At 42.9% G+C, this 23,430-nt stretch overlaps 1 protein-coding gene across 4 annotated transcripts in view; it reads right to left on the bottom strand.

Moving 5' to 3' along the window:
• The window catches only part of akap11 (A kinase (PRKA) anchor protein 11), a 36,775-nt gene extending 14,762 nt beyond the window's left edge, over nucleotides 1-22,013 (bottom strand). For 2 of the 4 annotated variants that reach the window (XM_022208813.2, XM_022208815.2), the window contains exons 1-8: nucleotides 21,887-22,013; nucleotides 16,488-16,596; nucleotides 14,360-14,470; nucleotides 14,220-14,273; nucleotides 10,941-11,072; nucleotides 7,116-7,380; nucleotides 878-5,234; nucleotides 25-165 (exon numbers count right to left, since the gene is read on the bottom strand). In XM_022208813.2, the coding sequence (XP_022064505.2) occupies nucleotides 25-165; nucleotides 878-5,234; nucleotides 7,116-7,380; nucleotides 10,941-11,072; nucleotides 14,220-14,273; nucleotides 14,360-14,470; nucleotides 16,488-16,550 (5,123 nt within the window). In that variant the 5' untranslated portion in view covers nucleotides 16,551-16,596; nucleotides 21,887-22,013. The other 2 variants (XM_051958572.1, XM_022208814.2) reach the window with 2 other exon arrangements.
• Nucleotides 22,014-23,430: the final 1,417 nt, after the last annotated feature.

Genomic DNA, 23,430 nt, shown 5'->3' with positions numbered 1-23,430 from the left:
ATGTAAATGTTTGTGGTTGTATACCTGTCACTGAGGTGGAGGAAGCTGCTGTTGTCATCTAGATGCTCATCTTCAAAACTCAGGTTGGACCAGCTGCCCAGACTGTCGTCTCCGACACTCAGCTGCTGGGACACAGTGGACTCAGTGGCTTCTCGACCCGGAGAACTAAATACAACAAGAGACAGAAGAGGACAGAGTCAAAAATCAAGCAAATATTTACACCTGTAAAGTCAGGAAGGAGTAAAATGGTAAAGCTAAAACCAAGCTTAATAAAACACAGCTGCTTAACCGTCTCAACCCCAAAACTAGCTGGTGGGTTTGAAAGGCATGTTTTCTTTGAGTAAAATTCCAAAAATCACAACATTTATCAGAGACAGTAACTGTAAACACAGAAATCATTGGATTTTCAGCTTTCTCTCCATCCTTTTCTTTCCAACTACTTATCTGAGATTTGCCATTTCTTGGAAAACGGAACCAAATTTCACTTTAAAAACTCACTTCGACATGCCTCATTTAAAAATTGTTCAAAAACAAACTGTTTCAGCAAAACGATTTCTGTAAAAGATTAGAAATTCTGTGCTCCTCAGTGCAACCGTGAAACCATTAGTGACTGCAGGCTGTTTCCACAGAGCCGACACAAGATGAATATAGAAACAAATGTGAGCAGTGAACTACGTACAGTATTTAGAGCCACAATTCTGTTCTAGTGTTGGTAAAAATGTTGTACATGTTGATGAGAGGCTGTTAAATTTTTGCAAAATATATCATAAATATAATTCCACTTAGTTTTTTGACATTCCTGTGTTCTCTCTACCTCTGGCTGAGCTGTTTCTACAGACTTTAGATTGAAGTGAAATGTGAATGCCGGTGTTCGTACCTTACAGCAGCCTGGCAGATGTTGGACAGCGCTGACGTCATGATCTCAGCAGTCAGACTCTCAGCGTAGCTGGTGCCGTCATGGCCGATGCCGCTGTCGGCATTAAGGCTGGTGTTACTCAGCTCTCGTTTCGCTGTCTCCATCGCCATGGTTACCATCTCCTCTGCAAACGCCGCCCTGTGGTCCAGGTCGATGTGGATCTTGGGAATCTCCAGACCAGAGAGTCGCTCAGCCCTCGTCTGACACTCGGCACCCCTTTTACTCCTCTGTAACACTGGGTGGTAGTGGTGCCGGCTCAGTTTGGTGTAGAACGGACACTCCTGGACCTGACAATACCGGCACGCCCTTTCCCCGAGCGCCCGCACCAGCCCATGGCCATCAGACAGCCTCTGGGCGTGGTAGTGTTTGTCATGGCCTTGGGTTCTCTGGTGATCCCTGGATGGATGTCCAACCGACGCCAGGCTCATCTTCAGTGTGTCGTCCACTATCCTTCTGGCGTAGTGCTCGATGACCTGCATCACCCTGCTGCTGTAGCCACCGTCGTACAGACTTCCTGTGCTGTGGTAGTGTCTGCTCTTACCCTCCTTAGACAACAGGGGGCAGGAGAAGGAGTTTCTGATGAGATTCTCCGTCATATCTTCGAGTTTGGACTTCTTATAAAGACAGGAGTCGGTGAGAGACTTTGGCAGTCGCACAGAGGAAACATGTAGTTTGTGTGTAACGTCGCAGGTGATGTTGTAAGCCAAAGATTCTGCAAAGTTGACCAGATCCATGTACTCCCTCCTATTCTGCTCCTCAGAGTCCCTGCAGCAGCACTGAGCCTCCTCGGGTGGCTCTGCTCTGTCTCTGGGCGTTGAGGCCTCACTAACAGAAGTTTTCCACTCATCCGGCAGTGACTTAGAGGATTGGAGTCGAGTGCTCGAGGATCTTTGCTTGATCTTACGACTGGCATGAGCCAAGCCGAGTTTTATAGAGCGATACGCCAAACGGCTCGCATACTGGTCCAGGACTAACTCCCTGCTGCCTCCTTCCTTTTTCAGCACTCTGATGAGGTAGCCGGCATATTCATCGGTCACACTCTCACAGCTGGGGTACTCAGAGGACAGACCGGAGCTGGAGCTGGATATAGAAGTGGAGGGCGGAGATCGGGACACTGATGCGATCAGGTCACTGGACCACTGCTCAGCCAGCCTCCCTAACCTCCAGTCTTTGCTCTGGTCTGTACTGGGCTGAGACTGGTGTCGGTGGTGCTGATGCAAACATTCAGAGCTGGTTCTCTCCAGGCTTCTCCTCCTGACAGCTCTGTGGTAAGGACACTGCTGACCAGAGCTCACCATCCTCTTCACATCATTGATCACCTCTCCGGCCACCTCCCCGGCGTACACCCACAAAGTGTTCAGGGTCTGCTCTGAGAACTGAGCCACACTGTCTCTTCGGCTCTCACTGCCTTTCTTCACCTCCTCTTCCTCCTCCGTCACTCCCAGAGTGTCCATCTCAGTAGCCATGGAGACTATGTGGCACGCCAGTCGCTCAGCGTAATGGAGAGCTTCTTTGTTGGACACTCTGCGAGAGGACACCTGCCGACCGCTGCCTGCCTCTAAACATCTGTTCGTGCCACCAACACCGACTTCCTCTGCTGCTTCCTCCTCTTCTTCATCTTCATTGCCATCTGCCTCCTCAGAAAGAGACCTCATCAGTTTCAGCATAAATTCCGCCTTGTCCGCCTCTGGGATGGTGTCTTTGGGCCCAGGGCCGGGCTCAGGCTGATAGTGAGGGGTTGGAGGTGGCGTCGCAGGAGAAAACTCTTTCGCCAGTTTACTTTTCAGCTTCTTGGAGAACTGTTTTATCTGCTTCTCCTTGGACACCTCATTGGGCTGCTGAGGGGTGGACGGAGGAGTGCCAGGAGTCCCGCCAGATTTTTGGCCGGAGCTTGGAGCCAACTCATCCACAGGAGCGGATATCCTCCTCTGTCCGCCCATCTCTGTACCCGGCACATCCAGAGTATGCATCACCGCAGGATATGTTTCAGCCACACCTCTGATCCTGCCATCACAGCGGACTCTCCCCTGAGAGGAAACTGGAGGAAGCTCTGCTTCTTGCTCAATAGACCCGCCCTGCCGAACGCACCCAGAATCTCTGCCATCATATCTGAAGCTCTCCCTACCAGCTCCCAGTTTGGAAGGGGAATCTGGAGTCTCTAGCTTTGAGGAAGAGTCCCTTCGACTTCCCATTGTCTTGGTGAGGAAATCAGCACAGTCACCAAAACTCTTCTTCATCTTAGAGGCAGTTATCAGCTCACACGCCTCAGTTACGATCATATCCACCATGTTGCCAGAGAAGTTTTGGAAAGGAGACTTTCCTTGGGAGGGGTCACCTACATTTGTGGAGGTCTGGGTTCCATGACTGTAAAGGTGAGTTGGTACAGATGTGGCGGTGTCACAGGACAATACAGCTACTCGTTTGGGGCTGGACTGTGGGGTGTTTGACAAGCTAGACTTTTGTTGAGAGGTCTCCTCTGAATCCTGGAGGTGGGAGAGGGCTTGGCCTGCCTGGGGAACGGGGATACAGCTGGCCATGCCAGATACAGTGAAAAGGGCTTTCTTCACAGTGCAGGCAGCATCCTCTCCTGAGGTCCCAGGCGAAGCTGCAGTGGAGCTAGAACTTAAAACCTGCTGGTTAGCAAAAGTACTGCAGGTACGAGTACTGGTATTCTCTGCACTGACATAACAGATGTTGTCCAGGGACACACTGATAGCCGCTTGACTTGTGAAGGCCACATCAGCCTGAGAAAGTTCAATGAAGGCTTCCTGGATTACTGACTCAGACAAATCAGAAGCATAGGAAGAAACCACCTCCTCCTCTTCTTCTTCTTCTTCTTGTGCGTGGCCAAAAGACCAATCACTGGGTGTGAGAGGAGTTGAAGGGTGGGAGAACTGACATACTTCCATTATGCCTTCAAACACCAGCTCTTCAGCCAGATCAGCAGCGAAACGTGTCACTGTGTTGTGAAAAATCTGCTTCTTCACAGTCAGAAACTCCTTCAGAGCCCCGGACACGGCCTCTCCAACAAGGAAGCCAGCTAATCCATTGATCGCTCGTTCCTTTAACACATAAGCATGCCGCATGCCAATCTCATGGAAGGCCATTTGAAACACTGATGAGGTCAGTCTGGCAGCGAGGTGACACAAGGTGGTAGTACAGGTGGACACGCCTTTCTGAAGGTCTCGCAGGGCGCTGCCCAAGCTCATCTCCACCAGGTCGGTGGCAAACCTCTGAATGCCGTCCTTCAGAGACTGGGACTTCTTCTGTAGCTTGGCCACTGTTACGGTCTCCTGTATGTCTGAGAGCTTCATCAGGTAGCCTGAAGGGTTTGTAAACTCCTTGTGGCAGACACAGCTAAGGTTCTTGTTGTCGCTGATGTCGATGGCGGACTGATATCCACAGACAGATCCCAGAATTTCTCTGGACAGACTGCTGGCAAAGTCTGAGTAGGTCTTATACAGAGAGCAGAGATCCTGTGGTTTACGGAGCTCAGAGCTGTCCCGACCATCTTCTTCTGTCTTCCAGAAGTATTCTAGAGGTCCGTTAGAGTCCACCAAAGGACTAAACGCTGAGGAGCTGACAGGACTGAAGAGTGGACCGCCGTTCTCATCAGAGGGGGTCTGTACCGGTCGAGGGGAGTCAGGCACGTCCGAATGAAGTGAGTAAGGAGAGCCAGGTTTCAGAGGAGTGGGTTTTTTCACATTGGCAGGGAGAGTGGGCTGGTCGAAGCGGTGAGGGTTCATTCCCTTGGTTGAGCAGCCTCTAGAAACATATTTGGATGCTGCCCCGTTGGTTCCAGACTCGACAGACTTTTTGTGTACAGTCGGGGCACTGATGGCGTCCAGAGGCAGTGTAAGAGTGCAGCTCTCTGAGCTCAGCTCCTCCAGGTCATCAAACTGGTCAAAACTGTCAAAGAACTCGCTGACTTCAGAGTCTGAGTCTTCAACTCGCTCTCTAGGCCCGCCTGGCACCTGTGGGATGTCCAGTTTGGCCAGCAGGCTCTTCTGGTAGCCCACTTCATCCAGGAAAATGATGGGGCTAGGGCTGGAACAGTCTGACTCCTCTGATTCACTGACATGAATCAGCGGTGAGGGGAGACGAGCTCCAGGACTGCAGTAAGTCCACTGAGACTCCACCCCTGATGACCTCTGCACTGTGACTGACACATCTGGACCTGACTTGTGTTTGCCTGAACTTTTCTTCGAGGAGGAGCTGATAATAACGCGGGAGCCTGATAGTTCCTTCCTTCTCTTGTGGGCTGGGACTGTCTGTGATGCCACATCACGCTTTTTAAAATGGCAGTATGGAGCTGCAGCTGTGGAGAGGAATGAGACAGAGGAGAGAACTCGTCATTGACAGCATGTATTAGGAGAGAATGAAAAAGAAACATGACAAAAGTTCCCCACAAAGAAGCAGAGGAAAAACAAAAGCTGCAAAAACAATGACTGTCCCAGTTACTCATGGAAGAATCTGTGCGATATCAGTGTTTTCGTCCTTAGAATAACCTTGTGCAATATCATTACACAAGGTTATTCTATTTGCCACATTCAGAGGAACCTGTGCAATACCTGGTTTTCCTGCATGTAGAAGAATCTGTACAATATCAACAGCACTTATGTAGTATTATTTTTTATTTTTCTACTGATGCCCCTATGTTTTTGCATCACCCCCTTTGCTGCTGTAATACTGCACCTTTTCCTGCTGTGGGACCTTTATTGGCCCTCATTGTACCACTCATTAATTGAATTGCATAGTATTTGATGGCAGTCCAAAGAGCATCCTTTCATCCATGAACTTCATATGCAACAACTTTCCTCTTTGCACCTTGATGAAAATTCCCTTTGTAAATTTTCACTGAAGGAACTCTGCAGGCGTGAGGTGGTTAAGACCTCCTTTTTGCTTCCATTGCGGTGTCGGATCTGACAGTTTCGGCCACAACATTAAACACGAATGCACCAAAAATTCAACGAACAGCTGCTACTGGATGCAACTTTACTTCTATTGGCATGTGTCTGTGGTTGAAAACAACCTATTGAGTTCGATATTTGGATACTCTTTAGACTGCAGACCAACACTAAGGACTTCCATTAATAAGAAGTGGGACAGTCATTATTTCCTATTTGCCAACTACTGGCCAAATGCTTGCAGAGCATCTGATTTAGGTTTTCTTCACTTTAAGACCATCAGCTTTATTCCTCTTGACTCAATGCGTCATTCCTTATTTTTTTCTTCACGGAAACAAAAGTCTGCCCATTGTGTCATGATTATATAGATTATAAGCTTAAGATTTGAAGCACAAATCAAAGAACCATGTCCAGCCTCAAATTATTCTTCTCATCCTCCAACATGGAAAAGGGAATTTATGCTCTAACCTTTGAGACCTGACTACTGTAACTCCGTCTTTTCTGGCCTCAGCCATAAGTCATTTTCTTGTCTTCAACTAGTCGAGAAAGCAACAGTTTGGCATCTTACTGGTTGTAATGGACGACATCACATAAACCTCGATCCTGGCTTCCCTCCACTAGCTCCATGTTCACTTTAAATGGAATTTACCATTTTATTGATCACATTTCAAGCCAGTCCGGTCCAAACCATATATCAGAAATGCTGACCCAGGAAGAGCCAGTTTGCAAGTTTACACCCTTCTGACTGTTCCAAAGCTGAGGCTTAAATCTTAGGGTGGCTGACCTACCTGGAGAGATAAGGCTGGAGAAACAGTGTCTTATTTTACATCGCTTCTTAAAACCCATTTTGCTGACTTAACATAACGTTGTGCCGTCTCTTTTACTTTCTTTAACTCTGTGCTAGGGCATTTTTTGTGTGCATCAATTGGCGTTCTATTAATTTATATATATTGAAGCTTGCTTTTAGCATTCATTATCTTTTACTGTGTCTTTCTGAGAATTCTCTTATTTTGTTTGCTTGAAAAAGTAATTTGTACACTCTGCTTTTAGAGGTTCTCTACGTAAAAATAATACGGTTATAAATGTTACTACTATTATTATTAGGCAAAATGATAGAGGAAAGTGCATCTAAAATATTTGAAAGAAATAAACTTGTTAGTGCCACCTAGCAGTCAACTGACACAATTTTAATTTTTGTTAAATTTTCTTATAAGGTGATGGTGGAATAAAAAAAGCTAGGTTTTCAGATAAGACGTGACTAGACACCACTAGGCATTAGATGTTAAACCTACAGGGACTGTCTCCGGTGTCCTCCTCCTCCAGATGCTCTAGCGCCGTGACAAAGTCGTCCTCGATCGACGACACCGACTGGTTGGTGTCGTCCTCCTCCGGCTGGCTGGGCTCGACGGTTGCCCTCTGAAGAGCGTGGAGCTCCAGAGCGTAGCGGACTCCGGCCATGTAGCAGCCCAGCAGGCCCACCAAAGACGCCACGCTGGCCTGAGGGTAGACGCCGGCGTTGGGATTATGCCTCAGCACACATACAGCCTTCAACCAACACTGGAGGAAGAGAAAATTTAGAGCAACATTACATAATTTGCGACCAACATGCAAACAGAGTCTATAAACTGCCAAAGCAACCATTTCCTGTGGTCATCTGTTATTGTGAAACATCTCAACTTTTGAAAAATTAAATGGAATTCACATGGGGATTTTCTTAAACTTGCAGGAAGGCTGGAGAAGCATTGTTATGTCTGTGCTGTGATTGGGAGTTGCTGCATTTGCAGAATACCAAATCATTTGATTCTCTCTAATTCACACAGGTGGGAGGTCTCGCTGTCTGAAATGGACGACAAACCCGCAGAATGAGCTGCAGGGCCTGAGTGAACCCAAACACAGCACCAGGAAGGACAAGGCTGCCATCGTGGGCTGAAAAAACAACATCTGTCTGTCCGTCTGTGGCACCTGCTTTTCTTCAAAAACGTGAGAAACACTCAGTATTTCTGTTTACGCACAGAAACAGACGAGGACAAGAACAATTTAATCAACAACCGCCAGAATTTTGTTATACTAGCATGTGTTAAAAAGACTTTTTCGGAAAATGAAACAAACACATGCCATGTTTGCACATGTTTCCAGAGCAAATAAACCAGACTTTTTATAAATAAACTGACATACACACGAGTGGAGTTATCCTACTTTCTGAATCACTACGTTTTTCCAGCGAAATTTTAAAACCAGCACCTCAAATACAACCTATGTTATGCCACTAATGCTTTTTCTGTGGAAACAAGCAGAATAGTTTCAGAACGCCCTTCAATATTTGCACTTCTTGCTGCAGATTTGATCTCAAATGGATAAAATCACTCTTTCAGCACTTCAGTCCCATATGACAGAGTGAAAACATGTTTTCAGAAATGCTTGGATAGATACAATTGCATGGAAAGCAGCTGCCATCTTCAGGTTTCTCCAGATGTTCTGTGGTTTTTAGGCAGCTGGGTCACTCAAGGATAACCAGAAACTCATCCTGAAGCACTCGGTTTTTGTCCTGACACGTAGTACGGATTGTGAACATACACGCAACTATGTACATTTCCAAACTATGTTACACATCACTTACATTTTCCACAAGTGAGTACAAGTCCAGGACAGGAAGGATAATTTGGGTATTTTAATTTCTGGGCCATGTTTACTCGTCTTTTTGGGGCTACGTGATTAACCCCCTGAACTTAAAGCAGTTTGTGGGTATTTTTCCCTTTGCTCCATTCACATTTTTCCTCACTCTGTGCTCATTTTTCACTGCAATACACAGTCCTGCACCTCTATGAAAACAGAACAAGCATGACTAGAAATAGAGAGGACTCAAAATATGTCTTCTGTGCAGTATGACACAGTTATAAGGCCATAAAGCATAAAAAAGAGAAGTGAAAGCGGTATGTAGGTGTTAGCAATATTGAAAAAGAATGGTGATTTGACACACTATAGATGCTTTACTGCTTGCTTACATTTTTACAGCCTCTACAAACTTGTTTTTACAAGAAGGTTGTTCACTGAATGTATCTTCCAACAAAGTGTTAACAACTTGCTCCTGGAGCACTAACGCTATGATTTCTTTTCTCACTTTACTGGGACTAATTATCCTGGTCAAAATATGAAAGACGTATCCATTTTTAGCAGAGTTATCCTCAACGTCAGTGTATCCCTCCAAGGAAAGTGTGAGGAAGCTTTGTGGAGTGTGGTGTGTCATGTGTTGCGTCAATCTCCAATTCTGCAAACCCAAACTAGCATTTGGTATTATTCTTTTAGATAACAGTAAATTACACTTCCTGACTCCAGTTTCAACAACACTCTCATGTTTCCCTTGTTATGTTTATGCAACAACTCCGTTGTCATGAGATATAAAAGCAGGATTTCTGTTACATATTGTAGGGATCCTATTCATAATGCTCATACATTCAAAACAAGACGACATGGTCATCAATATCCCCACCACATGTGATGTCTATGAGTCTATATCCAAAATAGTGATAAAGGGCCATAACTCTGTTAAATATTATCGCACAGGTCTCATTTTCGAACTTGATCAAGGTGTCCATGGTGTGAAGCTACACACTAAATTGTTAGCTGTAAAATTAAATGTTCACTCACATAGTGTGCATCTCCTGGGGGCTAAGCCCCCCCTGTCCTGAAAACCTAGTGCCGCTCCTGCAGCAGTTTACAGCTTGTCAGCTGTAGTCACGTTCTGTCGCTAATTACGGGCTAACCGTGAATGCTAGCTCAAAAGTAACCGGATGGTGAGTGGCAGGATGAGTCACGGAAGAGGTCGGTATGTTTAATGTTCCTGTAGAGTGAAAAATGACCGAGAAACGGCAGTTTTAAAATCGCTGTGTGTGAAGCAGCACAAGGCATAAATTTGCATTGAGTCTTATGGAGGGCGATTGAGGTTCCCATGTCAATTAAGGGCTGGCGCGTGACGTAACAATGTGCCAGGTGAACAATGTGGGACTCATATGAATGTAGAGAGTCTTTACTATAGTCTGTGAAAGGATTGTCCTTGTAGTATGTACCGTTTGGCCAGGATGGCGATTTAAGTTAAAAAAAAAAAAAAAAAAACGGACAGATTTTGTCCCTCTCCACACTTTAGCACCAGAGGAGCACATGCTCTAACATGGGATTTTTTGCTCAACCTAGGGGTTTTTGGAGGCTCCAGTATGGAAAACCATAAATCCCACCGTCACAATATGTACATGCCTGAAAAGAAGAGAGTTGGGGCTTTTTTTAAAGACTAAAATGAAGTCTGTAGGTGAAAGTATGGCGAAGCAGTAGCGTTTGGAAAACAGTGCATGACATGGTCATCAATATCCCCCGCCACATGATGTCTGAGTCTATATCCAAAATAGTGATAAAGGGCCATGTTAAATATTATCGCACAGGTCTCATTTTCGAACTCGATCAAGGTGTCCATGGTGTGAAGCTACACACTAAATTTTGTAATCCTAGCTGTAATAGTTTCCGAGAAAAGCTGTCCCCTTCATCTCGGACGCACGGATGGAGAGACGCACGGACGGACGGACGGACGGAGGCCAAACCTATATCCCCCTTTTCCACTTCATGGAGGCGGGGGATAATAATCTGAGAATGTCAGTGGTAAAAACAAGCACTTCCACTACTTTATTTTGCTAAATATTGCACCAATTCCCAAAAGGTTTGCCCCTGTTAATCGTTTTCACCCAAAAACATAGAAAAATAGGACACAGGCTTAAAAGTACTGGAGTTCTCCTATGGAGCAAATAAGGTGTGACTGACCAAAATCTGCAGCACAATGACAAAAAGTTCAGTTACTTCTAGAAACTTTTAAAGGAGAGGTTTCAGGTTTTGCTTAGATAGACAAAAAATAAATTAGATTGATATGCAAATATGAAATCTACAACATTTAAAGTGCATAAATAGTGAAGGGGTTGTTATTCTTTCTGAATCTATCTGCAGGCACAGAAGTGGTTCTGCACAGCTGCCTGTTGGTACATCCTGTCATTCTCACTTCCCTGCTGTCTGCTTCACTTCTGCTTCACTTGACCTGCTGACTGAGCACATTCCTTCACAGTGAAACGTCCGTCGCCTACCTGAGGCCCGGCGTCCTTGTGCTCCGTCAGCCGGCGGGAGTCTTTGAGCAGCAGAACCTCGTCGTTCTTGAGGGCGTGAACGTGGAGCGACCTGAGGAGCTCAGAGAGGCCGGCTGGTAGAGAGGACAGAGCCTGAAGAAGAACAAGAAGAAGATGAGGTCACCTCAGCTTGGAGGTCAAAGGGTTTATTACAACGCCTACAAAGAACTCAATGGAAAATCATTTTATTGTCGTCTAACCTCAAAATATGACGTAATCTCCACCTATCAGATTTGGCAAGTGAAAATCTATAGGTGAGGCCTCATTGTTCAGGCATAGTGTGATTGGATTTTAGCTGACACTTTGGATTCAATCTTGAAAATCTTCATTATTTTTCTTTTTCAGTACAGTGCTTATAGTTTTTAGTAGGACTAGCATACTTGCAAGCCTAAAAAAAATCAAAATTGTCATGTTTCACGGTGGATTTCAGCAGGAAATTGTGAAAAAAACTTTTACATTTGTCAAAACATACAACATTTGTATCATGTGGCGTTTGTAGGTGCTGTACATACATGTACACACACACATAGATGGCTAAATATTAAGTGTTTAATTTAATCAACTGCCAGAATAATTAGTTTTCTATCAGCATGTGTCAAAATGAAATAAACCTATGCCATGTTTATACATATTTCTCGAGCAAAAAACTGACTTTTTATAAATAAACTGACATATGCACAAGTGAAGTTATCCTACTTTCAGAATCATTGAGTTTTTCAAGCAGAACTGTAAAAACATTACCTCAAGTACAAACTACTTTGAGCCTTTTTTGTGTGGAAATAGGCACAATGGATTCAGAAATTTTAAATTTATGCACACTTTTTTGTGTAAATGTAATCTCAAATGGACAAAATCACTCTTTCAGCACATCAGTCCCATCAGTCTTTCAGTGAATGAAAACATGCTTTTGGAAATGTTTGGATGGATTCTATTGCATGGGAAGCAGCTGCCATCTTCAGGTTTCTCCAGATGTTCTGTGGTCTGAAGTCGGGTCATTTCAGTACAATTAGAAACTCATCCTGAAGCGCTCCGTTTTTGCCCACATGCAGTACGAACTGTGACTATAGAGAGACTAGAGCATGTGTGATTCAAAAAAGTCTGAGCAATACTGACGCCAAGTCATGATTCTGGGTCGACTTCAGGAGCAAACTGAAAAATTAACTTTAAAAAGTGGTCAAAATATACATTTGTATCATGGAATGTATACAAATGGTGTACACGCAAGCAGACACACACACAGATGGTTATCTACTGAGCCTTTCAGTACATTAATGTAACAAAAAAGGATTTTGTTCCCATAAATTTTTCCCACAGTCAGCTGTGAATACCCCAAAACACAATACACTTCATTTTAATTGCCATTTATCACAAAAATAAAATATTCACAATGCATTTCTGAATCATCTAGGTGTATTTTTTTGTATTTTCAGTTTGAAGATCCCCTCTGCGTCCTGGTCTTCCCGGGATCTTTCTGCATGGAGTTTGCATGTTCTCCCTGTGCTTGTGTGGGTTTTCTCTGGGTATTCCTCCCACAGTCCAAAAACATGTTTAGATTAACTGGTGATTCTAAATTGTCCATAAGCGTGAATCCGAATGTGATTGTTTGTCTGCATATGTAGCCCTGCAATAGACTGGTGACCTGTCCAGTGTGTCCCCTGCCTTCACCCCAAGCGGTGTATAGATAATGGGTGGCTGTATGGATGGTTTGTCAGATAAGGTGCCTGACTTATGTATTTTAAAATCTATTATTGTTATTTTCTTGATTAATCAAGTAGTTGTTTGGTGTCGAAAATGTTAAAAATCCCAACATGATGTCCTAAAATGTCTTGTTTTGTCATTAAAAATGTTGACAAATTTCCCATTTACGAAGCTGCAATCCCAGAATTGTGACTTTTCTTCATTATTATAAAGTTATTAACCCGATTATCAAAATAGCTGGCGAAAAATGTAACAGTTGGCAACTAATTGAGTAAGTGATTGATCGCTGCTGCTCTATTGTTTAAAGGGGATGTTGATGATGATGTCTGTCTCCTTATAGAAAATACTTGCTGTTCTCTAAACAGCTAATAGCCTAGATCATGAGACTTCGTCTCATTCACAACAACAATAATACAGATTTGATGGCCTTGACTACTTTGTGGCAGGATCAGGGTTACCGTATTTTCACGACTATAAGGCGCACATAAAAGTCTTAGATTTTCTTCAAATTGTGCGGCGCGCCCTATGGTGCAGTGCGTCCTGTGTGTGTTGTTGTAAGGCGGACGTAGAGCAGGTGTTTTTTTCCACGCATCACCATCGCTGTTGATCTGTGACTCTATGCGTGCCCATCTCACAGCCGATGTGAAAAAACAAGTGAAGCACATGAACTCTGAGCTTGCTGTCATTCCGGGAGGCCTGACAAAGGAACTCCAACTGCTGGCCATCGGTGTGAACCGGCCGTTCAAAGTAAGGCTGCGAGCGGCGTGGGAGCGATGGATGACCGATGGAGACCACAGTTTCACTAAGAGTGGAAGGCAGCGCCGGGCGAGTTACGCCACAATTTGCGAATGGATTGTAAATGCTTGGGCTAACGTGTCTGCTGGCACTGTTGTTCGAGCTTTCGCAAAAGCCGGCATCATTTCCGAGGCGCCGCACGGCACGGAAAGTGACTCTGACAGTGAAGAAAGTGAGCCTGGCATGTTTGATGGAGGTTTAGCGCAGCTGTTCAATTCAGAAACAGAGGATGAGGACTTCCATGGGTTTGATTGATGACGATTACCGGTTAAAAAAAAAAAAGTGAATACCAAACTCAGTTTTGCTCCCGCTCTATTTTTAAATACGCACACTTGTGTGCTTGTTTAATCCGTGTGTTTTACCATGCCCGCGCCTATTGATGATTAAAAAAATGTTAGTACTTTGTAATCAATACTTAAATAAAGCACAACCAAACTCAGTTTTGCTCCTGCTCTATTTTTAAATACGCACACTTGTATGCTTGTGTGTGTGTTGTTGTTGTAAGGCCGACGTGGATTGTATATAAAACCCTCGCCTTATGATCAGGTGCGCCTTATGTGTGTGTTAAATACAGTAATGGCACACATAACTGAGACTGCGCCTTTTGGTACAGTGCGCCTTTTGGTCGTGAAAATACGGTAATCTAATCCAATGCTGCTTTACAAATACATTAAAGTAAAACAGATTATTCTGTATAGCAAAACATGGGATTTAACAAAATTCATGTTTGTGATCATGACCACTTACCTGCTGTGTGGCATCTTCTCCTTCACACTGAGCAGGCAGACACACAAAATGAATCTGAAAGAGCACAGCTGAGGGTCAGTATTACAGCTTCCTGTGTGTGAACATGACTGAGCTTCATTTATATATACTGTGTGACAAACCTCTGTCAGTCTTGTGGCGTCTCTGGTCGGCAGCTCTAAACCGACGCTGCATAGCTCCTTTTTACTCCGAAAGAGGCTCTTCACCGACTGAGCTCCGCTGTCACGCACAGTCTGCAAACACACATGCACTGTTTTATAGAAAAGTATATGGTTACCGTTCAGCCCTAATGGGAAACCAATGTTTACGCGTTTGTCTATTACTGTAGCATGCATGACTGACGAATACAAAAAAAGAACAGCATTGTGTGCATCTTTGTTTTCAGTGTATCTGCCCTCTTTCCCACACGATTTTAATATAGATCCTGAGTAATCAAATCATATTTAAACTGACACTCAGAATCGCTTTAAATATCCTGCCAGCTTATCCATTCCTCTAAAAAACACACATCATACCACATCAGCAGTAAACATCCAGCAACTGCAGACCACAAGCACACAAAACAAAGAGTTAAAGATCAATTCTGCTTTATAATTCCTAATACAAACCGGATAAACCTCTTTCCGCATTTTACCGTAAAATCAACAATAAAAATGAAAGTAAAACGCAGCAGTCTGTTTGTTGTGGGGAGCGAATGAAATCCGAGTTCCCTTTGTCCTGTAGTTGTAAATCCCAAAGATCCTTTGTAAATGCAGGCATGGAGAATGACTAAAACTATAATGAAAAATATTCTTTTTCACAAAGAAAATTGAACTACAACTAAATAAAAAGTGGTATTTCAAGTACTCTTTTGCAAATGTTTACAAACTAAACAATATATTGAACACGGACAAAGACAAATCCCTGACCAAAGTTCAGTCAGTTGCCCAAAATATCTCTTCTCCAGCAGATTGATCAGTTTGATCCTTTGGAACTAAATTCATCGAATAAGAACTATCAACAAAGCAACTGAGAGAAACTACAAATGCACAGGCAGAAGGTGTTGTTTATAAAAAGGTACGTTAATCTAACTGTTCACGTAACACATTGAAGGGGGCTTAACATTAATTTTATTGTTTATGTTGCTGTCAGAAGGATGCCAGTTCCAGGATTAATGAGAGCAGTCCATCTAAAGGTTCCTCTAGATGTTTGCTGAAGAAATTATGCTATCATGAGACCATTTAGCATCTGTCCTCAAGCTAAAACCAAACGATAAACAGTAATTTAGTGAAAAAGTGAGTGAGTCATCTCATGTGGACAAGCTGCTGCTGTTCAGTGGTTGGCATGCTAGGCGCTAATGCTAACGCTAGGTGAGCAGGACGGATGGAGCCAGAGATGAGTTCAACGTTTGGTGACTGGACATGAACACTGAGCCTTTTCCGTAAGCTTCGCTAGAGATGAGAATAACATCTGTAGCGATGGTAACAGTACACAAAAACAGCTACAGTTGTAGCCTTAAAATGCTGAAATGAAATACCAATTAAAACCAAATGAGTAAAATTTTACTAAAACTATAAATGTCCCAATTTAGGTCTTTTTTTGCCTCCAATCTGATCTAAGTATACATTTACTTTCCGCTAATACCAAGTCCCAACTTGATACCATTTTCCTCAATACAACACATTTAAAGTGATTTGAAGTTATCAAAATCAATTTAATATATATGCTTGACAACTAAGTAGCACTGAAATACTTTAAAAAAGTGCATTTCTACATCCAAAGGGTTCCTTAAAGTTACATAGGTCATCAGGAACCTTGAAACCTCTACTTGTGTGTCAGAAAACATGTTACAGATGAGCTGTAGTACCTGTTTGCTCCACCAGGTGGAGTCTCTTACTGTAAAACACTGTAGTGACCCAAGGAGGTGTCACTTGGACAAAGAGCAGGTCATGTTGTCAAGCAGAAAGCATTGTGGTAGGTAAGCTAACAACGGCCATCAGGACAAAGACTTCTGTGGTGTTTAATGCCCTCCAGGTAGAGATGTAGAGTTGTGTGTGAAGTACTCCAACACAACACCAGATGTGAACAAAGGACTGGATGTAGATTTGCACTATTAGTGACAAAATGCTGGTCATCAGGCCGTGACATCTGACTGGGGCATCCATGACTAAAACTAAAACACATTTCTGTCAAAACCTAAACCAACACCAAAATTAGATTCAGTCCACTATGACTGTAGAGTAAAATTAAGTTGTGTCCCAGCAGACCAACCTCTTTCCGGACGGAGGCCCTGGACCTTATCGGGACTCCTCTGATGCGAGCGCAGGCATCCATAGCAACAGGAAGCTGCACGTGTTTGGATGGTTGACTGGCTGCTCACCTGTAAACACAAAAAAGTGCCAAAAGAGAAGGAAAACAAGAAAATGACAGAATGAGTGACACATGGTGAAGAAGTTTTAGACCACGAGGTTTCATCACTTTCAGTCAGTCTGTTCTTTCTCTGGTCCTGTCAACATTCCTCAGCCAGGAAAAGAGAACAGAACTGTTCAGTGTGAGCTTTCTGCATGTTGCTGTTACATGCTGCTCAGACTCAGCTACCGCAACAATCACATGATAACACAATGACCCTGTCAGTATTATTATTATACACTGAGGTATCGCACCATGTCTCTACTGCTGCACACATACATGGAAAGGGCTCCAGACTGACTTTTTTTATTGGATGTGCTGGTAGGTGGAACTTCTTTATTTATGTCAGCTCCCACATTGTACACACTGATGATTTCTCAACACATACTGAAAGAAATAAAGGTGCAGACTGTATTCATCAGGGTAATCTGGGACTTCCAGTGAGTGAAAGTTAGCTCTTCTTTGGCTATTTTAAAGCAGTGTCTGATTATATTTTCATTAGTGATTTCTCACTGCATCGCTTGGAAGAGTTTTTAATCAGGAATATTGATGCTCCAACAGCAACAATTCTTCACTATAAATACAAGATGTTGGTAGATGTATTATGTTTTAATAGTTCCTACCAATGTGCATCTAGATGCTCATACAGTTTAGAGGGGGAAAGTGTGTTTTCTGAAGCTACAAATGAACAGGTGTCCCCTAAACACCTCACATGCAAACTCTGAGAGGACACCACAATTTGCTGGTAATCCCTAAACACCTCACTTGCATCAGCAGGTGGTTGTGCACAGAGAAGCCTCTAGTCTCCACTCAGTTACTGTAGCCAAAAATTAGCTCGTAAGGGAAGAAATAAGGTGTTAAAATGTCATAGATATATTTGAAGAAATCAAGTAACTGACAGTTTCTCTAGTTTGGCCCAGAAACGCACAAAGTGGTGTGACCAGTGAAAGCCTTTAGGTGCACTTGCCAGATGTTTTTAGTTGCTCTCTAGAACCTTGATCAGGCCTGTTAAGAAGAAAAATTACATTCAATCACAATGACTAGTTTAGTGCAAAGGCTACGATTATTATCAGCAGTTATGATTACGGCTTCCTACAATTAAATAAACATGCTCAACGGCGGAATCAACGTTTAAAATCCTCTCCTTCTGTTGAAGCGCCAACGGCTAATGTCAAGAAAATCACCTGGTTTCAACTCAGGCAAATCTGACTTTCATATTTGCCAACTAATTTTTGGTCTCACACCTGTCTGAGCTGCTGCACTGCTAGCATGTAGCTTAGCCTGCATGTGTGGCATTCAGGGAACATCTGTAAACTGTAGTGTCTGATAACAAGCAGATGCACAGTTACTGTTACACAAATCTTAAGTCTTGAATCGCTAATAATCTTTACATCAGTGCAAAACTAGTGCAAAGACAACTATCCATCGGCATGTAAGGTGGATTAAGAGTTGTGGTGATGTTGTACCAAAATAAAGATTTGGGGGGTGGAAATAAGAAGTTGGTATCACCACTGCCACCAGTGAATAAGTTAGCCTGGAGCCCTGCTGATTGATGCCAAAATAAGAAGCATGATGTGACAAAGTCAGTGCGTTACATGCAACAATAGTCTAAGTCACTGCATCTGTATCACACAATAAATTACTCAACCAAAAGCTAACAAAGGCCCAAAGCCTGCGAAGCGTTACGAAACACACCGCAAGAAGGACAACAGGTTTTCCTCCAACCTGTGTGAAAACATCATGAATCAAGCTCCTTAAAAGTAGGCCTAGACTTGTCCTGCTGGTGAGGATAAGCTATGGTAGGCCGAGCTTCTTTGATATCCTTGAACCAGCCCGGCCCGCATCAAAGATCAAAAGGCGAGGCAGGAGAACAGGGCTGGGAGCTCTGAGCAGGGGAAACACACTCAGTAAGCAGCATGAGAGAGCAAGCAAAGGAGGCAAAATATTTACAGTGTACAAGGAGGAAAAGTTTCCCAGGAAATTCAACCCTCTCCTTTGAGGTACGGTCCAAAGCTGCTAGCTGAGTCTAGACTGGGACAGGCGGCCCTATTGATCAGCCCATCCTGCATCCTGAGAACCAGAGGGGCAGAGAACATGCCACGGGCTTCTTCTGGTTGATCCTGGACCTCCTGGCTTCTCACGGGTGCTTTGGTGGGCTTTTCAAAAACAACACATCCAGCCACTGCTGCCTGACCTCAACTATGCGCTGCATCCCGACGCACTCACAAGGGAAGCAGGCACAATGACGTCTATTATAGCTGTGACTAACGATCTGTTTTTTTCAGCCTGGGATGCTTCACGGCTTTCAGTGGGACAGTTTGTGAGAACCAACTTCATCATCATCACCTTATTCCAGTGAAGTGGTCACATAACGAGGTATGTATTTATGCATTAGTCATGTCGCGGTAAAACTGCAATTAAGTGTAACTAAGTTTAGGCTCAGAGTAATCCTCCAGGGCTGATTCATCTAAACTAATTATCACCGTTTGCATAGAAATGCAATAAAGCAAAGCAGATCCAGTCAGAGGATTCTTGGGGGGGTCATCGTCTTAGAAAGAAGACAGAAAAATAACCTGCTGAGGGCAGAAACTGTAGAGTCTGAAATCTTGTTTGGTTGGGAGCTGATGTGGGCCAAATTTTGAGCATGACTGTGGGTGGCCAGAAGGATAGATAAACAGAGACTGAGAGAGAAGAAGCAGCGCCTGGAGAGCATGAGAAAAACTCAACGTGAAACCAAACAGCAGCTTCTAATGAGAGCAGGTAGATTTAGGGCTGCACGATTAGGAAGAAAATCAAAATCAGGATGATTTCTGTCAATACTGAAATCACAATTACTTGATTTTGAGAACAAAATATTCTCACGACACTTTCATTTTTAACCTTCTGAACCCTAAAGCCCACTGACAAGTATGAAGGGCATCAAAATGGGCCGGGGTCACTTATATATGCATGTACCAGTAAGGTATGACAGTGAATTATGTTGCACAACAACAGCAACGATTTTTCCACGGTCACATGTCGAAATGCCTCGTGTATATTACAAAGGCATGTATTGCTTAGCTTTACATTGGAAAAAAAATAAATAAGAGGCATTACAATATGAAGAACTACTCTTGCAAGGCCTGAGTAACTATCTGGAAAGAATTAATCATTCTAGAATGACTGGAGTGACTTTGTAGGAAAGTGCATCGACACAGAAAACAGAAAATCCATTTTTTAAAGCTGAAAAAAGCAGTTAGAAATCCCTCTTACGTGATGTGACACAAACAAAGATATCTGCCCAGGTATTCAGACCAGGCTTTGCAATGCAAATTCAGCAAGTTTGACAGGGAAGTTCAAAAATAATCAAAATTCCACCATTTATCAGGGCCAGAAAAGTATAAAAACAGAAAAAAAATGCTCCATTTTCAATCTTCCAATGGTCTTTGGACTACACCATTGTGGCAGCAGTTTCATCTGTAAAATTAACCACATTTTTAAGCATAGCTGCTTTACTCTACGTATATCTAAGACTTTTGCCAAAAATAAAACTATTTTCACCAGATCCTGTGAAAATGAAAAATTCTGCACAGCTCAGTGCATCTATGCAGTCATTAGTGACTCAGCTGTGATAAACAGTCACGTGACAAAAATTCTGGGAGTTTTCGGTTGAACTGCAGGCTGTGTGTACACAGAGCGGAGATGAGACAAGTATAAAAACAAATCAAACATTTAAGTAAAAGCATCTATTGCCTTTTATTTTTTACTATAACTTGGTTTAAAGTTGCACATGTTGATTCATTTTTTTTATCTTTGCGAAACAAATAAATTAAAAAAAATCAACATTGGATAGTTCTTTTTTTTTACTATTTATGGCATTATAACTCTGTCATCTTGCAGAGAAGATGTTTTGTAGTTGTCTTTACTTTGGCCTATGGTAATGCAGCTTCCATATGAAAATGAAGGAAAAAAGCGAAATAAAAAAGAACTAAATCAGTCGCACAATGTTCTGAAATGCAAAGCCAGATCTGAATAGCCTTCAAAGCAAAAACCTTTCTTAGATACCTCAGTCAGTGCCTTTTTTTTTTTTTGGCTTTTTCAAATACATGTTTTTATTTTAGACGATGATGCCCTCCCCTACAAAATGACCAAAATCGTTGGAGAATGATTTATTTTTTCCAAACAGAGTTATTCAAATGATTTGGAGAAAACACCCTGCATGTTTTCATATCGTAATGTTGTGTTTTTCTCACATCTTGCTGCCATAATTCCAAATATCAGTTATCAGCCAGCGTGAAGAATAATAGTCAATAACACATATTGGTCAAACCCTATTAGGATGGGCATTTTCTCTCATTTCTGGCACCTTTTTGGACCAAGTGATAAGAAATAAAAGGATAAACTGATTGTAAAAGCAATAATTAGTTGCAGCCCTGCTCCACGGAGAAAAATAATATGACAGCTAAGGGATTATTTGCATGCATCATCCTGATCATGCTGCTGCATTAATTGTCAATTATGTCAACTACATAAACAACGTCATTTAAGAGTGTGTCGACTTGAAGACAACAATGCAAATCCTCCTTTTAGGATGGTCTTCCCCTTTAAGTGACACCCCTGTGTTGTTCTGGAAATAGCTCCTTAAAGAAAGAGCTCATTTGTCAGTGTGTTTATCAGAAATACTGCTTCAACTGAAAACTGAGGGTAATAAAATCATCATTTCACGCTATCAGCTGATGATGCTTTGCTACATGCCCCCTAAAAACAGGACAACATTTTTGGTAACACGACTTGTTGACAACTTTGATACAACAACAGCATGTATATCTGAGTTTAAGATGCTTGTAAATGTTAGCAAATCTTACTAAAAGTCGACCTTCGGGCTCCGGCTGGTACCCCGCCGCAGAAGGCCACACAGGAGCCACACACCGCGGATGCTGATGTTGATTCAGTCGTGGCCAAAACACGCACACGCAGACGGTCAGCTAGAACGCTAACACACGGTATTTACGGACACACGGAGCTGAGAACAAACCTTCGGGACTCATAAACCGACAGTTGTCCGCAGCAAAACAAGCCTCGCTGCTAGTTGACAGGCTGTCAATCACCGAGCTAGCAGCGGAACCAGGCCGCGGTCGGCTCGGTCCGTGATGTCACCCCAGCTAGCAGTTAGCCACCGAGCTAACGACAGGTAGATTCAAACACCGAACCCTCGGCGGCGTGTCGTTATTAGCCGTTTCTCATAAACGTGGATATATTTGCTGTAATTAAGCCATTTTTACCTCAGCGCTCAGTGTCGGACTCCAGCAGCGCTGACGGTAGCTGCTGTGTCGGATGAGTTGCTAGTGAATGATTCGCCCGTTTCGAGCAGTTCCCAACAGAAAACAGGAACATGAAGCTTCATGTTAAACTAGAAACAAAACAGAAGCTCCATATGCTTTAATTCGTTTAACTTTTTCAATTAAACAACATAATTGTCGAAATTCTTCTACGTAACTGGACCTATTTCGGGTTGAAGAGGGATAGATTCGCTTAGGATCAATTCGAGCGGCTCCCAAAAGTGAGCCGAACTCCCCATTCGCTTCCCATCACAGTTCTTCCCATGAAAACAAGAAGCGAGGCATCAACAATCGCACGCCGAGAAAACGATGCGTGTCGCACTCTCACTGTCGAACAAAGAATAATCGATCTATCAAGTTTCGTTCTTTAGACACAAACAATGACAATTAACAAATAAGAAGCATTAATTCTGTCATTTGAGAAAAAAATACATAAAAAATTGCTGAGAGAGATGTTTAAACTAGAGATATTATGTGTTTTCACAGTGGAAATGTTGACTGAACATCTACATGTACGTGTACTTTGCTTTAAATATGAACAAAGTGAAAAAATATTGTACTTTCCACTCCTCTGCATTTGTTTAACAACCTTTTAAGAAGTAGATTTGAGTCAATGGGTAATATAAAATAAGGTTATAAAACTAACATTTTCAAAATAAGGCACACAGCTTCACCAGTTACTGATTTTCCCTTTAAACTTCACAGTAATTACAATAAATGTTCCAATAATTCAAAGTCTCAGCAAATTTCAAAGGCTACAGAGACATTTCAAACACATTTGTGGATCAGAACACTGTTTTTTCCTCATTTGTCTCCTATTAATCATGTTTGCAGCCCTCGGATTTCTCTGCTGTCCCTGAATATGAAACTGGACATAAAGTGTTTCAAGCTGCAGCTGCTCCAACAGTAACATGCTGCTGGCACACTGTTGATTCAATTATTAATAATATATCAGTTAGAGAGACCAAACCAGACGTTTGACTGCATCACTTTAACTATATTGTGTATTACTGTATTGGTACACTTATGTAAGTAAAAGAAAAGAAGTTTATCTTAGGGTATTTATTGTCACATGTGTCATTATAATGGATTCATGGGCCTGCAGCTGCTTCAAGTAGCTTGAAGGAACTTACTGACATCTTGATCATGTGCTAAAGGCTTGTAATAAACTGTGTGGCCTGTTAAAGAGATCATTGTTGCTCAAATGAACTAAGATATCCAGTGACATAGTCCTATTAATTCATACCCTGTGAGGCCATGAAAGGGTTACAAGCCTCGAGACTAAATGTCAGACTGGTTCCCCATCGGTTTTCATTTCCGTAACATCACAGATGTTTTCAGTTCTTGTATTTAAGTGTCTGTCTCGACTAATCCATCTTGGATCAATGCGCATCTTCTTTTCTTCAAACACGAAACCTGCTTGTTGACATCAGCTGGCAGAATATGTGAAACTTGGGCAGATTCCATATGTTTGTGTTGCTTCTTGG

This window comes from Acanthochromis polyacanthus, chromosome 14, assembly GCF_021347895.1.
Source record: "Acanthochromis polyacanthus isolate Apoly-LR-REF ecotype Palm Island chromosome 14, KAUST_Apoly_ChrSc, whole genome shotgun sequence".
Classification (NCBI taxonomy): domain Eukaryota; kingdom Metazoa; phylum Chordata; class Actinopteri; family Pomacentridae; genus Acanthochromis; species Acanthochromis polyacanthus.
The sequence above is the reverse complement of the archived record's forward strand: the minus strand, read 5'-3'. Positions and strand labels throughout refer to the sequence as shown.